Source organism: Nelumbo nucifera, chromosome 3, assembly GCF_055504915.1.
Source record: "Nelumbo nucifera cultivar China Antique chromosome 3, China Antique-T2T, whole genome shotgun sequence".
NCBI classification, from domain to species: domain Eukaryota; kingdom Viridiplantae; phylum Streptophyta; class Magnoliopsida; order Proteales; family Nelumbonaceae; genus Nelumbo; species Nelumbo nucifera.
The window spans coordinates 67,906,846-67,926,022 of record NC_142651.1 but is presented as its reverse complement, the minus strand read 5'-3'; the positions used below and the strand labels follow the sequence as shown (position 1 = coordinate 67,926,022).

Below are 19,177 nucleotides of genomic sequence, written 5' to 3'. Positions count from 1 at the left end.
CTCCTACCTACAAGTCCTACCTTAGCTCCATTTCCAATGTCCCTATTCCAAGAACAGTGCAAGAAGCCCTATCCGTCCCTGAATGGAAAGATGCAATGCAAGTTGAGATGGATGCTCTGTTGAAGAACAACACCTGGGAGGTAGTTGATTTGCCAAAAGGAAAGAAACCAGTTGGGTGCAGATGGGTATTTACGGTGAAGCATAATGCAGATGGATCTATTGAGAGGTATAAAGCTCGGTTAGTTGCAAGAGGGTTTACACAGACTTATGGCATAGATTACTTGGAGACATTTGCACCGGTAGCCAAGATGACTACTATTCGAGTTCTCTTGTCCCTTGCAGCAAGTCACACTTGGCCTTTATACCAAATGGACGTGAAAAATGCCTTTCTGAATGGAGATCTGCAGGAAGAAGTTTACATGCGTTTGCCTCCTGGCTTCTATGATGCAGAAGTAGGTAAGAAGGTCTGTCGGCTCAACAAGGCTTTGTATGGTTTGAAACAGTCACCTAGGGCTTGGTTCGAAAGATTCGGACTAGCACTTGTGAAGTTTGGATATGTACAGGCCCAGTCAGATCATACCCTATTCATCAAGAGGGTGGAGTTCTCTTTGACACTGTTGGCAGTATATGTTGATGATATTGTGGTCACAAGGAATGATAGCCATGAGATTGAGTCTCTTAAACAGCTTCTTCACCAAGAATTTGAGGTGAAGGACCTTGGTGGGTATTGAAGTTGCTAGATCCAAACAGGGGATCTTTATATCTCAGAGGAAATATGTCCTAGACCTGTTGGCAGAAACTGGAAAGTTAGGTGTCAAGCCTGCAGATACACCAATTGAACAAAATCACAGGATTAGTGCCGAGAGTGGGGAGCTTCTTGAAGACAAAGTTATGTTCCAGCAACTGGTAGGAAAGCTCCTATATCTCTGTCTCACTTGGCCAGATATTACTTATGTTGTTAGTGTTGTCAGCCAGTACATGCATTCTCCTAGAACCACACATCTTCTTGCGGCAGAAAGAATCTTAGCCTACTTGAAGAGATGCCCAGGTAGGGGTATACTTTTCAAGAACAACAATCACATGCAGGTGGAGGTTTATACTGATGCAGATTGGGCTGGGAGTGTTGATGACAGAAGGTCTACCTCGGGATATTGTGCCCTTGTGGGAGGAAACCTTGTCTCCTAGAGAAGTAAAAAACAAAGTGTGGTCTCTCGGTCAAGTGCTGAAGCAGAATACAGGTCCATGGCCAATGGAGTGGCTGAAATCCTATGGCTAAGATCTCTACTTGAGGAGTTGGGTATTGAGTATGAGAAGCCCCTGATGCTGTACTGTGATAATCAAGCCGCCATTAATATAGCACATAATCCAGTACAGCATGACAGAACCAAACACATTGAAGTTGACCGCCATTTTGTGCGAGAGAGGGTCTCATCTCAAGAAGTATGCCTCCCTTACATCACATCCAGTATGCAACTAGCCGACATTCTTACTAAAGCCGTATCAAGAAAGAAGCTAGAGGCGGATCTATCCAAGTTGGGAATGATGAACATATACTCCCAACTTGAGGGGGAGTGTAGAGAACATTGATGTGGGCCCCACATCTGTAGTACCACTCTGTCCGTAGGGTAGAATGTATCTAGTCATAGCTGTGGTTATTTTGTTGTTCTGTTATTTCTAGTTTCAGTTTTATATTGGTTGTTATTTGTTAGCAGTTATGATGTAAACACCAAGGGCAGATGTGTCCTTTCATGTAACTAGCATAACCTATATATTTTAACTTAAAGTGGCGGCGGCAGAATATTTGAACATTCTGTTCTTCTCCTTAAAATCTGTGTTCTATTACTCTTCCATCATTCTTTCTTCTACATCTTCTTCACTTTCTCTTCTCATCGAACCTAAAATCTCTTAGTGATCAAGACTGAATAGCAGTCTTGAAAACTTACAACCCTGATCATCATCTACTTATGGTGAAACATTAGGTGAAATGTCATGCCCTCCTTTATCTTGTAATCTATCCTTAGCATCCAGCCAATCTTTCAAGCATATGCACATCTCCGAACTTTCATCATTCATGCAACTTCTCTTGTCGTCCAACACCCTAGTAGTTGTACTAAAACAAGGCTTTGATGGAACTATAGACTCTGAAGGGGTTACTAGATCACATGCCACGGTGGCAAGAATTGGATAATTTTTTCCATGTTCACTCCACTAGGCTAGAATATTGAAATTATTTATTTCCTCTAAGTCAAAGGAATCACCTAAATTAGAAATATCTGCTTGTAAATAAAGATTAAGTTCAACAAATGAACTTGTTGATGAAGTCACAGTAGATTTCTGCCATTTACTTGTAGTTTTCCTATATCCTATCATTTAAGATTCATATAAACTGTACATTTCAAATAATAAATTATTAATTTCTTCTTTTTTATTTTCAATTTTAATATTCATATTTTCACAATATGATTCAAGTAAAACATCTAAACTATCTTTCCTAGTCTTAGGATCTAATATTGTAGCTAAGCAATAAAGATGAAAATTTTTCTCCCAATATATTTTAAATTTATTTTCCATTAATTCACCAATACTTTTAAATTTTGAATTATTTCTATATTTTGCAAAACATTCACTAATCATAAATAAATGATTAACTAAAATACACTAGTTGGGTAATAAACACCGAAAATCCATTAGTTGTATCGTACAAATTTTGTAAAAAATCTTTTATACATATGCCATTTTCCAGTCATTTTAAAGTATAATATCATGTGACATTTTTGCATTATAAAAATCAGTAAGAATTTGTTTCTAAGAAATACAACTTTCTAACATTGAATGGGTAGAATTCCACCTATATTGAACATTTAATACAAAATTTTTATATTTTAAACCATAATTTTGACAAAAATATTTAAATTCTTGTTTTCTTGTTCCAAAACTTCTAATATATATAATGAAATTTTTTAATTTTAGAAATATGATGAGAAATAGTATTTAAAGCATCCTAAACACATAAATTTAAGATGTGACATGCACATCTAATATGAAATAATTTACCATTTAAACATGGTTTTAATTGAGATTCTAAAATATTTATTGCTCAATCATAATTATATAAAGTATTTAAAATACTTATAGCAATTGCTAGGCTAGTATGTGGCCATTCAAGCCTAGTAAAACATAAAATTCGTTTTTTGCAAGAACCAATTTTCATCAATAAAATGACCAGTAACACAAATATAACTTATATTTTATTTAGAAGTAATTGCAACTTTAGAAGATTTGATAAAGTAGAAATTAAATTTTGTCTATATAAAAATTTTTCAAAGCATCTTATGTAATATTATTTCTAGAGACTTTTTTTTTTAAATTGTCTTTAAATAATAAAAATGGTTGTCCAGCATGTACAATATATTTTGCTAATTCTTGCCTTATTATTTTTAGAATATATATAAAAGCGCAAAAATACTCACGCCAATTTGTGTTTGTGATAATTGTTTCCCTTCTTTTTCTTTATTTTTTTGACGGCTGAGAATATGTCTACCTAAGTGGCCAGTACCACCCTTGCTACAATAACTAAAGTCACTCCTATATTTACGGTAACGACTCTTTTTCCCTTGCCCTCAACCTCTTCTATGATAAATATTCCCAGACCAGGCTAGTCAATAATGCCATTCTTTTTCTTTCCCTTAGTAACAATACTAGGGGTGGGAACTCCAGCGATATTAATAGCAATCATACCGGTGCTAACACTATCTTATTATGATTGAACATCATCGACATTGAACATGTTGGCAAATTGGTTTCTAGTGATGTGGGTTTTGGTGTCCCTATCTGCTACTTTTGAATGGTCTCTACACCAGTTTGATATTAAAAATGCCTTTTTGAATGAAGATCTACATGAAGAGGTCTATATGTCTTTGCCTTCGGGAGTGTATGGAAAGGAAATGCAAGGAAATGTGTGTAAACTGCAAAAATCCATTTACGGTCTCAAACAGTCTCCTCAGGCCTTGTTTGAGAAATTCAAGGCTGCTCTTGTTTCATTTGGTTACACACAAACTCAAGCTGACCATACCTTGTTCTTGAAAAGAAGTGGCCCTCTGGTGACCTTTCTGATAGTTTATGTTGATGATATTGTGGTCACAGGTAATGACACCCAGGAGATCAGTACACTCAAAAAGTTTCTTAACTCTGAATTTGAGGTCGAGGATTTAGTAGATCTCAGGTATTTCTTGGGCATTGAAGTTGCTAGATCTAAGGATGGTATTTTCATTTCTCAACGGAAGTATGTCCTTGACCTCCTTGCAGAGACTAGTAAACTTGGTGTTAAACCAGCCTCCACTCCTATTGATACCAATCATAAGCTTTCTGCTACAGATGGTGAACTTTTATTTGATAGGGGAGTGTTTTAGAAACTGCTTGGGAAGTTGTTATACCTCTGCATGACTTGGCCAGATATTTCCTATGCAGTAAGTGTTATTAGTCAGTTTATGCATTCTTCCAGAAATACACATTTAGATGTTGCAGAAAGAGTTTTGTGTTACTTGAAAGGTATTCCAGGGAAAGGCATTCTATTTGCCAAATATGGACACATGTTGCTGGAAGCATACACTGATGCTGATTGGGCAGGATGTATGGATGATAGGAGATCCACTTCGGATTATTGTGCTTTGGTGGCAGGGAACATTGTTTCATGGAGGAGTAAGAAACCGTCTGTACTTGCCAGATCCTCTACTGAAGCAAAATATAGGGCAATGGCACATGGTGTGTCAGAATTACTATAGCTGTGATCACTTTTAGAAGAATTGGGGGTTGACTATGAGAAGCCAATGATGCTCTACTGTGACAACCAGGCAGCTATCAATATTGCACATAATCCTTTTCAACATAACGGAACTAAGCACATTGAGGTTGATAGACATTTTATACGAGAAAGAGTTTCCTCAAGAGAGGTTTGCTTGCCATTTATCGCCTTAGAAGAATAGTTGGCTGATGTTTTGACCAAGGGAGTTCCAAGAGGGAAGCTGACACTATATAAGCAAGTTGGGCATGATTGACATCTATGCTCAGCTTGAGGGGGAATGTAGAGAGATTGGGCCGAATGGGCCCTAGTATCTTTTCTTGTAGTGTGTTATTTATTTATTTGTTTGTTAATGGGCCTGCTATTTCTTTTTGTAAGTTCTCTTTATGTTACTACCTAGTTGGCCGCCCACTTAAGGGCATATTTGTAATTAGCCTAAAGAATGAAGTTTAACAAAAGGATTAGGGAAGGGAGGGAAGAGATAATTCGAACTCTTCTTCTTGTTCCTCTTCTTTTCTCCATCTTCTTCCTTTGTGCTGCTATTCTCTACTTTTCTTCTTTTCTCTCTTATTTTAATCAACTTTATATCAGTTTTGGAGGACTGATTCACATCTCTACTAATGGACAATAAGTTAATAGGAAGCTTGGGAACATAAAGGTCATGAGGTAAAACATGTCCATTGGGAAGGGATACAAATCCTTGACCAGCAATGGTGGAGAATGATCCATTAGCTAGTCTCACTTTCTACCAGAGAGATGAGTGTCAGTTTGAAAAAAATTTGACTTACCAGTCATAGATTAGAAGCCCCCGAGTCAATGATCCAAGGGGAATCTGGAATTGAGGTAGATACATGAAATGCAAAAGCATTTCATGGCGGCTAAACAACGACAATGAAGCCCCCGAGTCAGATTTGGCCGCCCCCTCTCATTGTTATAGTAGTCGAATAAGACTACAATCTGTCCTAGGTTTAATGAGAAAAAGGCAAACAAAGATTGAAAAGAAGAAGAAGAGAAGAGAAGAAGAGAAGAGGAGAAGAACTAGAAGAGAGAATTCAGAAAACAGAGAGTGATTTACAATAGCCACCCCACTCTTATAATTTATATTAATATTCGATAACAGTAAAAGGGCTGAATTACCCTTACTGCTTACATGGCAAAATAATAAAAGAAAACTAATAACAAAAGGCTGAAATAAACTACCAACTAACAAACTGAAATAACTAACTATCAATTACTGCTATACGAATACAGTGGGGACCACGTCAGTGTTCTTTACACTTCCCCTCAAGTTGGGAATTGTTGAGACACAATTAAAGGGAATATAAGTGTACAAGAAAAGGCCGCGTCAGCCTTTAAAGAATATAACTAACAGCCAACCACTAGAACAAACTAGACAAGTGGACTGGACAAGTGGAGAGGTTGGTACAACAGAATTAACAGCCAACCACTAGAACAAACTAAATAACAAACTAGACAAGTGGACTGGACAAGTGGAGAGGCTGGTATAATAGAATTGTAACAGCAATGTATAAATAACAGCAGTGTTATAACAGAATCGATTATTGAATTGGGAATACAACCTCTCTTCCTTTCTATCTCTCTCTTTCTCTCTCATTTTGAAGGCAGGCTCCCTCGAGAGAGTCCCTGAGTTAGGCAGTTCCTAACAAGTTGGTATCAGAGCCAATTCAAAGCCAAGATGCCAAGCACAAGATCATCAACAATGGAGAACAGAGTCGATTATATGGAAGGAGAAATGCAAAGAATATCAGCCGATGTCAAAGAAATCAAAGAAAGCTTTGCATCCTTGCTGGAAAGACTGGCACAGGCACCACCTGCGTAAATTCAGGAAGAACGTAGTGACACCAGTCATCGAAGTGGATCAAGAACTGCAAGAATCGAGTTTCCCATCTTCACAGGAGGAGATTCCACTTCCTAGCTTCTGCGAACAGAAAGATACTTCGATTACCACGAAACACAAGGCCCTGATCGTGTTCCACTAGCCTCTGCACACCTGGAAGAAGAGGTGATCGTCTGGTACCAATGGTACCGGCGACGACACCCAAGGGCCACATGGGCCGACTTCACCGACGCCTTAACCATGCGATTTGGGGTCTCAGCCTTTGAGAATTATGACGAAAGCCTCACTAAGCTACGACAGACCGGCTCCGTCCAAGATTATCAGATGGCGTTTGAAAGATTGGCAGTGTGCGTGCAAGGCTGGCCAGAAAACGCGCTTGTCGGCAGTTTTGTTGAAGGACTTAAGGAGGAATTGCGGCTGGAGGTAAAAGCCATGCAGCCCACCACCGTTCTTGAAGCAGCAGCAATAGCCCGATTACATGAAGACAAAATAAACCGAGCGAGAAGGATCAGCCGACCCTTGGGAGCTGCGATCAGACCTGGTGTAACCAACCAAGAACCTGGAATCTTGGGTAAACCAGAGCCCAGATTAGGAGTAGGAATCACAGGCAAGGATGCCAGCTCTGGTTCAGGCCCCGGCTCAGCCAAGAGGTTAACCTGGGCTGAGATGCAAGCCCGACAAGAAAAGGGCCTTTGCTACGCATGTGGAGACAAGTTCAGGCCGGGCCATCGCTGTAAGGTCCCACAAGTTTTCTTCCTGCAACCTGAAACTAAATATGTCGAGCAATCAGCCAACATTGAGGAGCCAAGGGATGACCAAGAATGGGTACCAGGGACAAAGGAATACCCGGAAGTATCCTTGCAAGCCTTGACCGGTCTTGCTTTTTCTCAAATGATGCGAGTAACCGGACTGATACAGGGGCGCCATGTATCGGTTCTGATAGACAATGGCAGCACCCTCAATTTCATCACCCAAACCTTGGTCAGGCAACTAGGGGTTCCAGTCCAACCATGTGCAGCCTTTCGGGTGCACGTAGCTAATGGGAGCAACCTGGTATGTGACAGTACGTGCACAGAATTAAAGATAAGGATACAAGGACATGAGTTCGAGGTGGATCTGCACCCCCTGGAAATCAGTGGAGCAGATGTAGTTCTCGGAGTCCAATGGTTAAGGCAACTAGGGCCGGTGATATGTGATTGGACCCACCTCACCATGGATTTCCAAATGGGCAGCTCACAGGTGCATATTCAAGGGCAGCTGTCCAAGGGTCCAAGACCTATTAGCCTCGCCTCCCTAAGGAAACAAGCAGCAGACCCAGCCCATATCGTTTTAATGTAGATAGACTCCCACAAGAACGGCCCCATTCTAGCCCAAGAAAGCAGATCCGAAGAGGGCCGCACACAACTACATCAGCTACTTTAGAAGTTCTCAGGGATCTTCCAAGAACCTAAGGAACAGATTTCAGGTGGATACGCAAAGGGAATCACATTGAACCAGAGGCAACGGTGGTATGGTCAGGTCTCCCAATTGAGGATGCAACTTGGGAACCTTACTTGGATTTACAGAATAGATTTCCACATCTAGACTTTGAGGGCAAGGTCGCTTTCAAGGGAGGAGGGACTGTTGAGACACAAATAAAGGGAATATAAGTGTACAAGAAAAGGCCACGTCAGCCTTTAAAGAATATAACTAACAACCAATCACTAGAACAAACTAAATAACAAACTAGACAAGTGGAGAGGCTGGTACAACAAAATTAACAGCCAACCACTAGAACAAACTAGACAAGTGGACTGGACAAGTGGAGAAGCTGGTATAACAGAATTGTAACAGTAGTGTAACAACAGTGTTATAACAAAATCGATTATTGAATTGGGAATACAACCTCTCTTCCTTTATCTCTCTCTCTCTCTCTCTCTCTCTCATTCTGGAGGCAGGCTCCCTCGAAAGAGTCCCTGAGTTAGGCAGTTCCTAACAGGAATAGATATTTGTCATTCCCAACTTGCATAGGTCTGCTTCTAACTTCTTCCTTGGAACAACTTTGGTGAGAAGATCTGTAAGCTGCATGTTGGTCCACTTCAATATGCTTAGTTCTGTCTTGTTGTACCTGATTATGGGCTATATTAATAGCAGCTTGATTATCAAAGTACAACATTAAGGGCTTCTCATAAGCAATACCCAATCCATGGACCTATATTCAACTTCAGCACTGGAACGAGAAACAACATTTTGTTTCTTACTCCTCCAAGAGACATGATTACCTCCTACAAAAGCACAATATCTAGAGGTAGATCTTCTATCATCAACACACCCAGCCCAATCAGCATCTGTGTAAACTTCTATCTTCATATGATCATTATCCTTGAATAGAACACCTCTGCCTGGACACCTCTTCAAATAGGCCAATATCCTCTCAACTGCAAGTAGGTGAGTAGTTCTAGGAGAGTGCATATACTGACTAACAACACTGACTGCATAATTGATGTCCAGTCGTGTGAGACAAAGATAGAGGAGTTTTCCAACTAACCGTTGGAACATAGCTTTATCTTTAAGGGGCTCTCCACCCTCTGCATTGATCTTGTGATTCTGTTCAATAGGTGTGTCAATAGGCTTAATGCCCAACTTTCCAGTTCCTTCCAACAAATCAAGAACATATTTTCTTTGAGAAACAAAAATCCCATGCTTGGACCTAGCTACCTCAATACTCAAGAAGTATCGTAGCTCTCCCAAATCTTTTACCTCAAACTCTTGATGAAGGAGTTACTTAAGAGACTCAATCTCATGTTACCACTCCCTGTCACTATAATATCATCCACATATACAGCAAGCAAGGTAAGGAAGAATCCACTTTCTTAATAAACAAGGTGTGATCTGATTGGGCCTGCACATAACCGAACTTTTCAAGGGCTTGTCTAAATCTATCAAACCAAGCTCTGGGGGACTGTTTTAGTCCATACAAGGCTTTCTTCAGCCGACAAACCTTCTTTCCTGTTTCTACACCATAAAATCTAGGAGGCTACTGCATGTAAACTTCTTCTTGCAAGTCTCTGTTGAGGAAGGCATTTTCAACATCCATATGAAACAAAGGCCAAGAGTAACTGGCTGCAAGAGATAATAAGACTCTGATAGTGATCATCTTTGCTACTGGTGCAAAAGTCTCCAAGTAGTCGATACCATATGTCTAAGTAAATCCCTTTGCAACTAATCGGGCCTTATACCTTTCAATGGAACCATTAGCATTATGCTTCACAGTAAACACCCATCTGCATCCAACCGGTTTCTTCCCTTTGGGCTGATCAACTAGCTCCTAGGTATTGTTTCTCATAAGGGCATCCATTGCTACCTTCATTGCATCCTTTCACTCAGGAACTGGCAAGGCTTCCTGCACTGTTCTGGGAATGGGAATATCATCAATGGATGCAAGAAAGGACTTGTAAGAGGGGGACAGATGATCATAGGAGACAAGAATTGGGAAATGCAGTGGGTTGTAGATGTGGTGCAATGGCGTTTGCCTTTACGGACTGCAATGGGGAGCTCAAGGCCATCCAATGGAGGTGAGGGCTCATTAAAAGGTGGTAAAGGCTTAACAGTAAAAGGTATCTCATCCGTAATATCAGATAAAGAAACTGTGGCACTTGGATCTGGATCCACAGAAGGAATTGGGGCTGGCCTGGACTGTTGATAACCAAAATCAACATGCCTCTACCGTCTGTGATAGACTCTCAAATCCCGACACCTCTGACAACTCTCCCCATTACATCCCTCTTCACTCAATGGAACAGGTAAAGGAACTTTTGATGATTTAACCCCAACCTCACTACTCTCCCCCTAAGGAGAAACCCTAGGATAATAGGGTACATGCTCAAAGAAAGTGAAATCCATAGAGACAAATCTCCTCCCAGACGTGGGTTCATAGTAGCAATATCCCTTTTGAGTTTGTGCATAACTAAGCAAAATACATTTTGAGGCCTTAGGATCAAATTTGGAATGATGAGGGCCAAGAATTTGAACAAAGCAAGTACAACTAGGGATGACAATTTTCCCCATCCCCGGCGGGGACCCAACTTCCCCGACCCCATCGAGTCAGGGATGGGGATTGTTTTGGCGGGGCGGCGACAGGGACGGGGATTAATAGGAAATTAGGAAACCCCGATCGGGGTCGGGGTCAAGGATAGAGATTGAGGTCCCCACCCCATTCCGACCCCGATTATGTATATATATTATTATATTATTTATATTATATATTAAAACATATTTAAAAAATTATAATTTAAAAATTTTATTATTTCAAGTAAATTTATTTTTCAAATAAATACTATTATCTAAAAAAATTCAGTGATTCAGGTCCCTGTGGGGAACCCATCCCCGTTGGGGATTGGGGATGGAGGACAAATTTTATCCCCGGTGGGGATCGGGGACGGGGACGGTGGTTACTTTTATAATCGGGGTCAGGGACGGGGAATATAATCCCCGCCCCGAACCTGCTCCGTTGCCATTCCTAAGTACAACCAAAGGTTTTAAGGGGAACGGTAAACAACTCTTTATCAGGATATAAAAGGGTGAATGGAGGTTTCATGTCAAGAACCCGTGAAGGAATTCGGTTGATGAGATATACTGCTGTAAGAATGGCATCTCCCCATAAACGTATAGGCACATTGGAGTTAAACATGATGCTTCTAGCCACCTCATATGTGTTTATTCTTTCTCTCAGCAACCCCATTCCATTGAGGTGTATGAGGACAAGTACTCTGATGGATAATCCCATGGTCAAGCAAATAAGAGGCTAATGGTTTTGCAAAGTATTCTTTCGCATTATCGGATCTACAAATTTTGATTTTGACCCCAAACTAGGTTAAAATCATCTGATGAAAGATCCAGGTCAAGGCAGGAACCTCATCTCAAGAACGCATAAGGTAAACCCAAGAAAAACGGGTATAGTCATCAACAAATAGCAAGAAATATCTATGCCCCCCATAGTAGTGATGTGATAAGATCCCCAAACATCGGTATGCACAATGTCAAAAGGAATACTACTTTTATTACTCAATGAATAAGTTGTTCTACAATGCTTTGCAAGCTCACAACTTTCACATCTCAAACTGGACATCTGGACAGACTCAAACAAACTAGGAAACAAACTCTTCAAAGACCGAAAAGATAAATGACCCAACCGATTATACCAAAGCATAACCTAACCAACAGACTGAGAAACAAAAGACCTCCTGGCTTCACTATCTTCCCAATGAAAACTCCATCCAAGCAGATAGATTCCATTCATCTCACGGCTAGTCCCAATCACCTTCCTTGTCTCCAAATCCTGAAAAACACATCGATCAGGGAAAAAAGTCACTGAACAATTCTGGTTTTTAGTAATGCTACTAACTGAAAGCAAAGTAGTACTAAGTTTAGGAACATGCAAAACCGAAGACAAGGAAATGGCATTAGACAACTTGAGGTCTCCCTTGCTAGAAATGGGAACAAAGGAACCATCAACAATGGACACTTTGTCTCTGCCAGAAGATAAGTGGTAGGTAGTAAACAGTAAGGGTGAGCCAGTCATATGGTTAGATGCACCTGAGTCTATTACCCAACAATGTTCAATGTTACCTGGAGCTGAAGCATGATAAGTTGAGGCCCAAGTACCTGAATGAGCAAAAGCTAAGGTGGGAGGAGCTGATGGCGGCTAAGGTGATGGAGCTGAATTACCAACTTCACTTTCCAATTGAGTCAAAGCAGCCCAGACAGCATCTAGGGTGTCTAGTGATGTGCCTCTTGTGCCCGATGAGGTTGCACAATCAGTATTAACAGCCATATTAGAATTACCTTTTTTGTTCTTGAGTTTTGCTGGAACTAGATGATGATGCAACTTCCAACAGGTGTCTCTAGTATGCTTAGGTTTCTTGCAATGTTCACATACTAGGTCCCTCTTGTCCTCCTTCATATCTCTCTCCTTATCACCCCCAGACTTAGGTTTAACTGCTGACAAGGCTGATTCGAAGGGTTGATGCTGCAACATAACCTTTCTCCTAGTCTCTTCACTGTGCACTAAGGACCAGGCTTGAGATAAATAGGGTCACACTGTCTCTTGTCAGTAGTTGTTGTCTCACAATATCATATTCAAAATTCAGACCAGCTAGGAACTCAAAAACCCTATTAGTTTCAACCTACTTTCTGCAAGTCTGTGCATCCTTCTAACTTTCCCACTCAATTGTTTCTAGGTGGTCAATTTCATGCCACAAGGATTTCAATGTTGAGAAGTAAAAGGAGACTGGTTTCTCTCCTTGCTTAAGATTATTAACCTCACATTTCAGCCATAAGCCCTAGCAACATTAAGGGGTTGGGAGTAGGTCTCTTTCATGATATCCCAAATTTCCTTAGTTGTTTTTGCCCACAAATAGTTTCGGCTGATATGTGGCTGCATGGAGTTGCACAACCATGTCATAACCAAATAGTTCTCCTGAACCCATTTGGCATAAGTTTGGTCCTCAGTTGGTTCCTTCACATCCCCCAATAAATAGTTCAGTTTTCCTCTACCCCCAATGGCCATCATGGCTGATTGGGCTCATTCTAAGTAGTTTGATCCATCAAACTCAACAGTTGTAATCTGAAAGGTGTTCTCAGACATGTTACCAGAACCACCATTCCCCAAAACACCTTCCCCTTGGGTCTTAAACTCTATTCTTGGTTAAGAGTTAATCAAAAAACACTTTTTTAATCATTGTAAATTTGTAATAAGAGAAACTGCACCCAGAAATTGATAACAGCCAACCTAGGAGGATGAATTAGGTTCAGCAACTACCCCGAAACAGTGAACAGCTCTACTAGATCTCCAGAGAGCAAAAAAGAATTCAGATTGAATAGAAACAGGCCCAATACTGCCCCGGAATCAACAACAGTCTTGAATTTTTAGTGTTTTCTCTTAAAACCCTAAAAAACTCAGGAGAAGAGAGGAGATTTACCAGCCGCACCTCACAGAATAAACAAAAATAATTTTTTTAAGATCGATCTCAAGGAAAGCAACTTCATGAAAAAATTCTGGCCACCACCTTCTAACTGATGTCTAAACCCTAATCTTGAGGATTCGAACCTTCTTCTGATTCTTCCTGATCACTAGAACTCTCCAAGGCTCTACAATCTCTTTAGTAGCAGCCACACACTGCCAGTAACCTCCAAGAATCAGCCGATTCACCTTTTTCTGCTGAAAACTTCCAAACCTAGGAAGTTCTCATGTAGTCGGCCTGATTAGACTAGCATAAGAACTCCTAGGTTGGCTCTGGTACCAAGTAATCGAATAAGACTACAATCTGTCCTAGGTTTAATGAGAAAAAGGCAAACAAAGATTGAAAAGAAGAAGAAGAGAAGAGAAGAAGAACTCGAAGGAATTCAGAAAAGAGAGAGTGACTTACAATAGCCGCCCCACTCTTATAATTTATATTAATATTCGAATGACAGTAAAAGGGCTGAATTACCCTTACTGCTTACATGGCAAAATAATAAAAGAAAACTAATAACAAAAGGCTGAAATAAACTACCAACTAACAAACTGAAATAACTAAAATAACTAACTGTCAATTACTGGCATACGAACACAGTGGGGACCACATCAGTGTTCTCTACAATTATTTAAAGTAAAAAGCAAGTACAATGACAAGTATGCCCTTATATGGCGGCTGAACATAAATACTCAATAAAGAACTTAAAAAAGGCACTCTAAAAGACTCCAAAGGGTCCCAGCAAGTGTGTTGTCGTGCCCACTACCTATGAACCTATCTAAACAAATAATCAATAAAATTAACTCATAAATCTACACACAATCCTCAACATTGTCAACCAGCCAAATAGGTTCAGATTAGAGAAAATAGCTAATTGTGAGTGAATAAATAGGTTTCAGCAATGGAAGAGGAAGAATAGAGAGGAGAAGAGAAGAGAAGAGATAATTTGAGAGAAACATATCATGGGGCTCAATGTAGGACCCCATTGCTTTTATACCTTTTTAATAATAATAATGGCCAAATTGCAAATCTGCCCCTAGTAAGATGGCAGCAGTTATAACACCTTATAGCAACTTTAAAAATATGGCACAACCCACTAATAATGTTATTCTACTATATTTATCAAAAAAAAATAATGTTATTCTACTAGTTCGAACAAGAGAGAGAGCACAAGAATCCAGGGGTGTCAATAGAATGAATCGACCCCCACCCTCAAAGAGTCCTATATATTAATGATATGTATAATTACAATAAAGCCCTTACAAGGCTGAAAGAAGAGGAAAAGAAATAAGAAAATATATGTAAGAGTAAAACAGGGACATTAATATTACAATACATCAAGACTCTCCACACTCCCCCTCATTTTGATGCAAAGACATAAGCATCAGTTTGCCCACAAGAAAGATAGAACCAGAAATAAACAAGTCTCTAATGAAGTGCCGGTCCACCTCAATGTACTTGGTCCTCTCACGAAAAACTGGATTAGATGGAATCTTGATAGCACTGGTGTTATCGGCATAGAGAGTAGTAAGAAATTGATCAAAAAAAATATAGAGTAGTAAGAGTAGGGAGATGAACACCAAGGTCTACAAAGAGATATTGAAGCCAAACTATCTTATTACAAACAGATGACATAGCCCTATACTTGGCTTCTTTAGATGACTTGGAGACTGTCTATTGTTTCTTGCACTTCTGGGAAATGAGGGAATCACCCATAAAGCACACAACCGGTCCTCAGTTGGATAGGAGAGGAGGAAGAAAAGAATAGTCTCTGTGATAACGTGCATGAACATAACAAGAATCCGATGAACAACAATCACGAGAGGCTAATGAAGAGCAGAAGCTAACTGACTAACAAGTTGTTGATATAGAGTGGCATCAGGAAGTAAAGAGCCTTTGAACTTAGATAACTTGTCATTCAGCTCTAGAGGGGTATCAACCTATTTGTCATCAGTAATACCAGCCAATTTAACAAGATCAAAGGCATTATTGGTGCTGACAAACAAAGTATCCCCAATCACTACATTGGACTTCATGTCCTAATCATATGAAAAGAACTGTGGAGAAGAGCTAAACCGGTATCAGAGCAACAAAGCTATTTCTTCTTCTAACTCTTTTCTATGGTAGATAACATGGTATCAAAGCTAAACCTGATTAGATGAAAAATGCAATTGTAATAGGCTATTGTACCCATTAATTGCTTCATGTGATAGATAATTGTTGTGGTTTATTTATGTATGTTCATATGATCCAACAACATTGGCTTCTAAAGACTGATTAAGGATATTTTATATAGGTTATGCAAAAACCCCTTTCATGTTGGATGCTCCTGTCTCTGGAGGTGTGCTTGGTGCAGAAGCTGGGACTCTCACTTTCATGGTTCTGTTTTAAGCTTAACTTTGTTACAATGCATTGAAGTTAACTCTTCCTAGTATAACTATGCTCCTTTAGATTGAAGACTGCAGGAGTGACTGTATATATATCCTACTCTTTTTTTTTTGGCATGATTAATTTAGCTATATAGTAAATAGGGAGATTGATACACTTCTCCAATGAATTCACTTCCATTTTATTATTTTTATCCTTGTTAACACAAAAAACAATGGAGTGGATGCAAAAGTTAGGGCTAACTCAGTCCAGAACCTTTGCTCAATGTTGGGTTACTGCCCAATACAGGAACCACTTCGAGGGGGTTCACCTCCACAGAGAAGGAAGAAGAAGAAGAATTCAGAAGAAAATATCTCTCACCTCCCTCTCTCCTCTCAAGACTACTATTTATACTATTTTATTACAATCATTATTTACTTATCGGTTCGTAACCGATTCTGACTACCCATGTGCAGATTCCAACTGATTAAACTGATGTGTCCTTCCTCCGAGTGTACACAAAATGAATTGGGTGACAGGCCTGGTTCTCTCCCTCTGCTTCTGGGTGGTCATCTGCATGGGTCCTCTCCTGGGCTTGAGTCTCAGCTGAGCATGATGGGCCCTCCGGGTTCCCAACACTCAACCTGCTTGCACCTTTATTTGATCAAGTTCAGCTTCAGGATCAGGGGAAAAATAAAACATAACTCGGTTGTAGAGCAGTTGGGTTTTGATTATTTCCTCGCTTAGGACAAGAGAAAACAGAATCCCATCATCCTAAATTATACATGATATAAATTTCTAACCTTGTGCTGAAAACCTTATCCAGTTATTCATTTATCAAGAACCGTCAATTAGTTGACTTTCTGCATGATGTGCCACCAGATAAATTCTCATAATTTGATGTTCCTACCTTTTGTGATGTGTAGTCTTCTTGCCAATGGATAACTGTATCTTGTTTAGCAACTCAAGTTTTACCTTTGATGAAATCAAGGATACTCTAATGCTAGAACTGTTTGGATTGGTATCTGAATGCTAGAACTGTTTGTTTAGCAACTCAAGTTTTATCCATTTGTAATAAAAAACCACAACTTTTTATATTACTTTTTAAGAATAGAAGCTGTCAATTCAACTCAGGTTGGTGGGTTAGAGGAAGTTTATCTGGCTGCAAAACCCTTATTTCTCTCAATGGGAAGACATGCAATATATTGTGGTGGGCCTGGCAATGGTGTTGTAAGTTCTCTTATATAATCTTCACTAATTAATTTCTTTTTGAAAGCTTATTATTTGTTAATTCCTATAAAAGAGGGTACTGAAATAATATATATGTTATGTTCTATTCCATGTGTTTGCTCATTTTGCATATATTCTTCAGTATTCAGTGGCCTTTAAGTGACATTGTATTTTTTTCCTTATTAGTGCTTTTCCATGTGCTTCATTCAGTCCTTTTGGATAAGATTGTAAGACAGTGACTTTTCATCAAGCAACGAAAATAACCAAAGAGTATTTGAAATAACATGATGCATTGCTCTATAATTGTATTGGGGTCTAGACCTGCAAACTCTCCTCAACAATTAGTTTGGAGAAAACAATGGTGAGGTTCTAGTAAGAGACAGCCATAGAGGCTGGTCGGGAGGTTACTGTACTTGTTTATTGTCCAAATATGGCCTATGCTGTGTTTAGTCAATTTATGAAATCCCCTAGAACATCTCACCATGAGGCTGCTGAGAGGGTTTCTAGGTACTTGAAGAATCATTTAGGAAAGGGGCTTCTCTTCACTAAACATGGGCACATGTAAAGGCCTATATTGATGTTGACTGGGCTGTCTCAATGGATGATTGAAGGTCCACTACTAGTAATTGTATTGTAGTTGATAGAAATTTGGTGACTTGGAGAAGCATAAAGCAATATGCTGTGATATGATCTAGTGCAGAGAAAGTAGTATTTGTGTCATTGCACATGAAGTGGTTGAAGTTTTATGGCTGTAGATATTGTTGGCTGAGTTGGGATTCCCTATATTTGGTACTGTGTTTTCCTACCATGGCAAGAAGGCAACCATTAACATTTCTCACAACTCCATCCAACATAACAAGCCAAACATGTAGAGGTTGTTAAGCATTTCATCCGTGAAAAGGTGGAAAGAGGATAAATTTGTCTTCCTGTTGTAGTCTCTGAGGAGAAAGTATGCCAAAGTTGGTTTGGATGAAAGAGAAGAAAGGTGAGAGAGAACAGTATGGATGTGTCTACACAGACCCAGAAATAGATATTTATATTAAATACATAAAAGGACAATTCTGTCCTCAAGATACAAATAATGTACAAAAAAGTACAAGAAAAAGAATCTAGTATACAAGGAGTATAATATAAATATAATCCCAATATACAGAAAACGTAAAAAGACAAAATTAACTCTCTTTGTCTCCACACTCCCCCTCAAACTGATACCAAGGAATGAGCATCAGTTTGTCCATGACATAGGTGTACTGTGCTCTTGTCATAGCTTTAGTAAAAAGGTTTGCAATCTGGTGTCCAGAAGAGACATGAGGGAGAGAAATATGGCATACAAGATGGAGGTCCCTAATAAAGTAACAATCAATTTCAATATGCTTTATATGCTCACAGAACACAAGATTGGAAGCAATCTTTGATAGCACTGAGATTGTCAGCAAAAAGTGGAACAGAAGACTGGAGGTCAATATGAAGGTCATGTAAGAGAGCCTTAAGCTAAATAATCTCATTTCAGACAGAGGACATGGCCCTATACTCCGCTTTAGTAGAAGATTTAGAAACAATAGATTATTTTTTACACTTCCAAGATATTAGCGAATCCCCTAGAAATACACACCAACTAGTAATCAGCATCAGCAAAGGCAGAAAGATGGAGAGATGATGATGATGATGAAAAGAGTAGGCCCTGAGATAAAGTCCCTTTTAACATATCTAAGGATACAATAAACAACTGATAAGTGTGGTTGTCGAGGAGAAGACGCAAAGTGGCTCACAACCTGCAGACCATATGAGCTATCTAGGCATGTCATAGTGAGATAAATCAAGCTGCCCACTAACTGGCGATAAAGAGTAGGATGTTTAAGGAGAGGACCAAAATCCTTACTGAGTTTCAAATTGATTTCCAAGGGAGTGTCAACCAAGTTAGAATTTAGTGAG

General features: G+C 39.5%; 1 protein-coding gene across 6 annotated transcripts in view; it reads left to right on the top strand.

The window, feature by feature from the left end:
* Positions 1-19,177, top strand: part of LOC104589227 (6-phosphogluconate dehydrogenase family protein) — a 72,969-nt gene that overhangs the window by 25,184 nt on the left and 28,608 nt on the right. For all 6 annotated transcript variants that reach the window (XM_088901355.1, XM_088901356.1, XM_088901357.1 and 3 more), the window contains 2 exons: positions 15,945-16,027; positions 17,150-17,245. In XM_088901355.1, the coding sequence (XP_088757481.1) occupies positions 15,945-16,027; positions 17,150-17,245 (179 nt within the window). The remainder of the gene's footprint in view (positions 1-15,944; positions 16,028-17,149; positions 17,246-19,177) is intronic.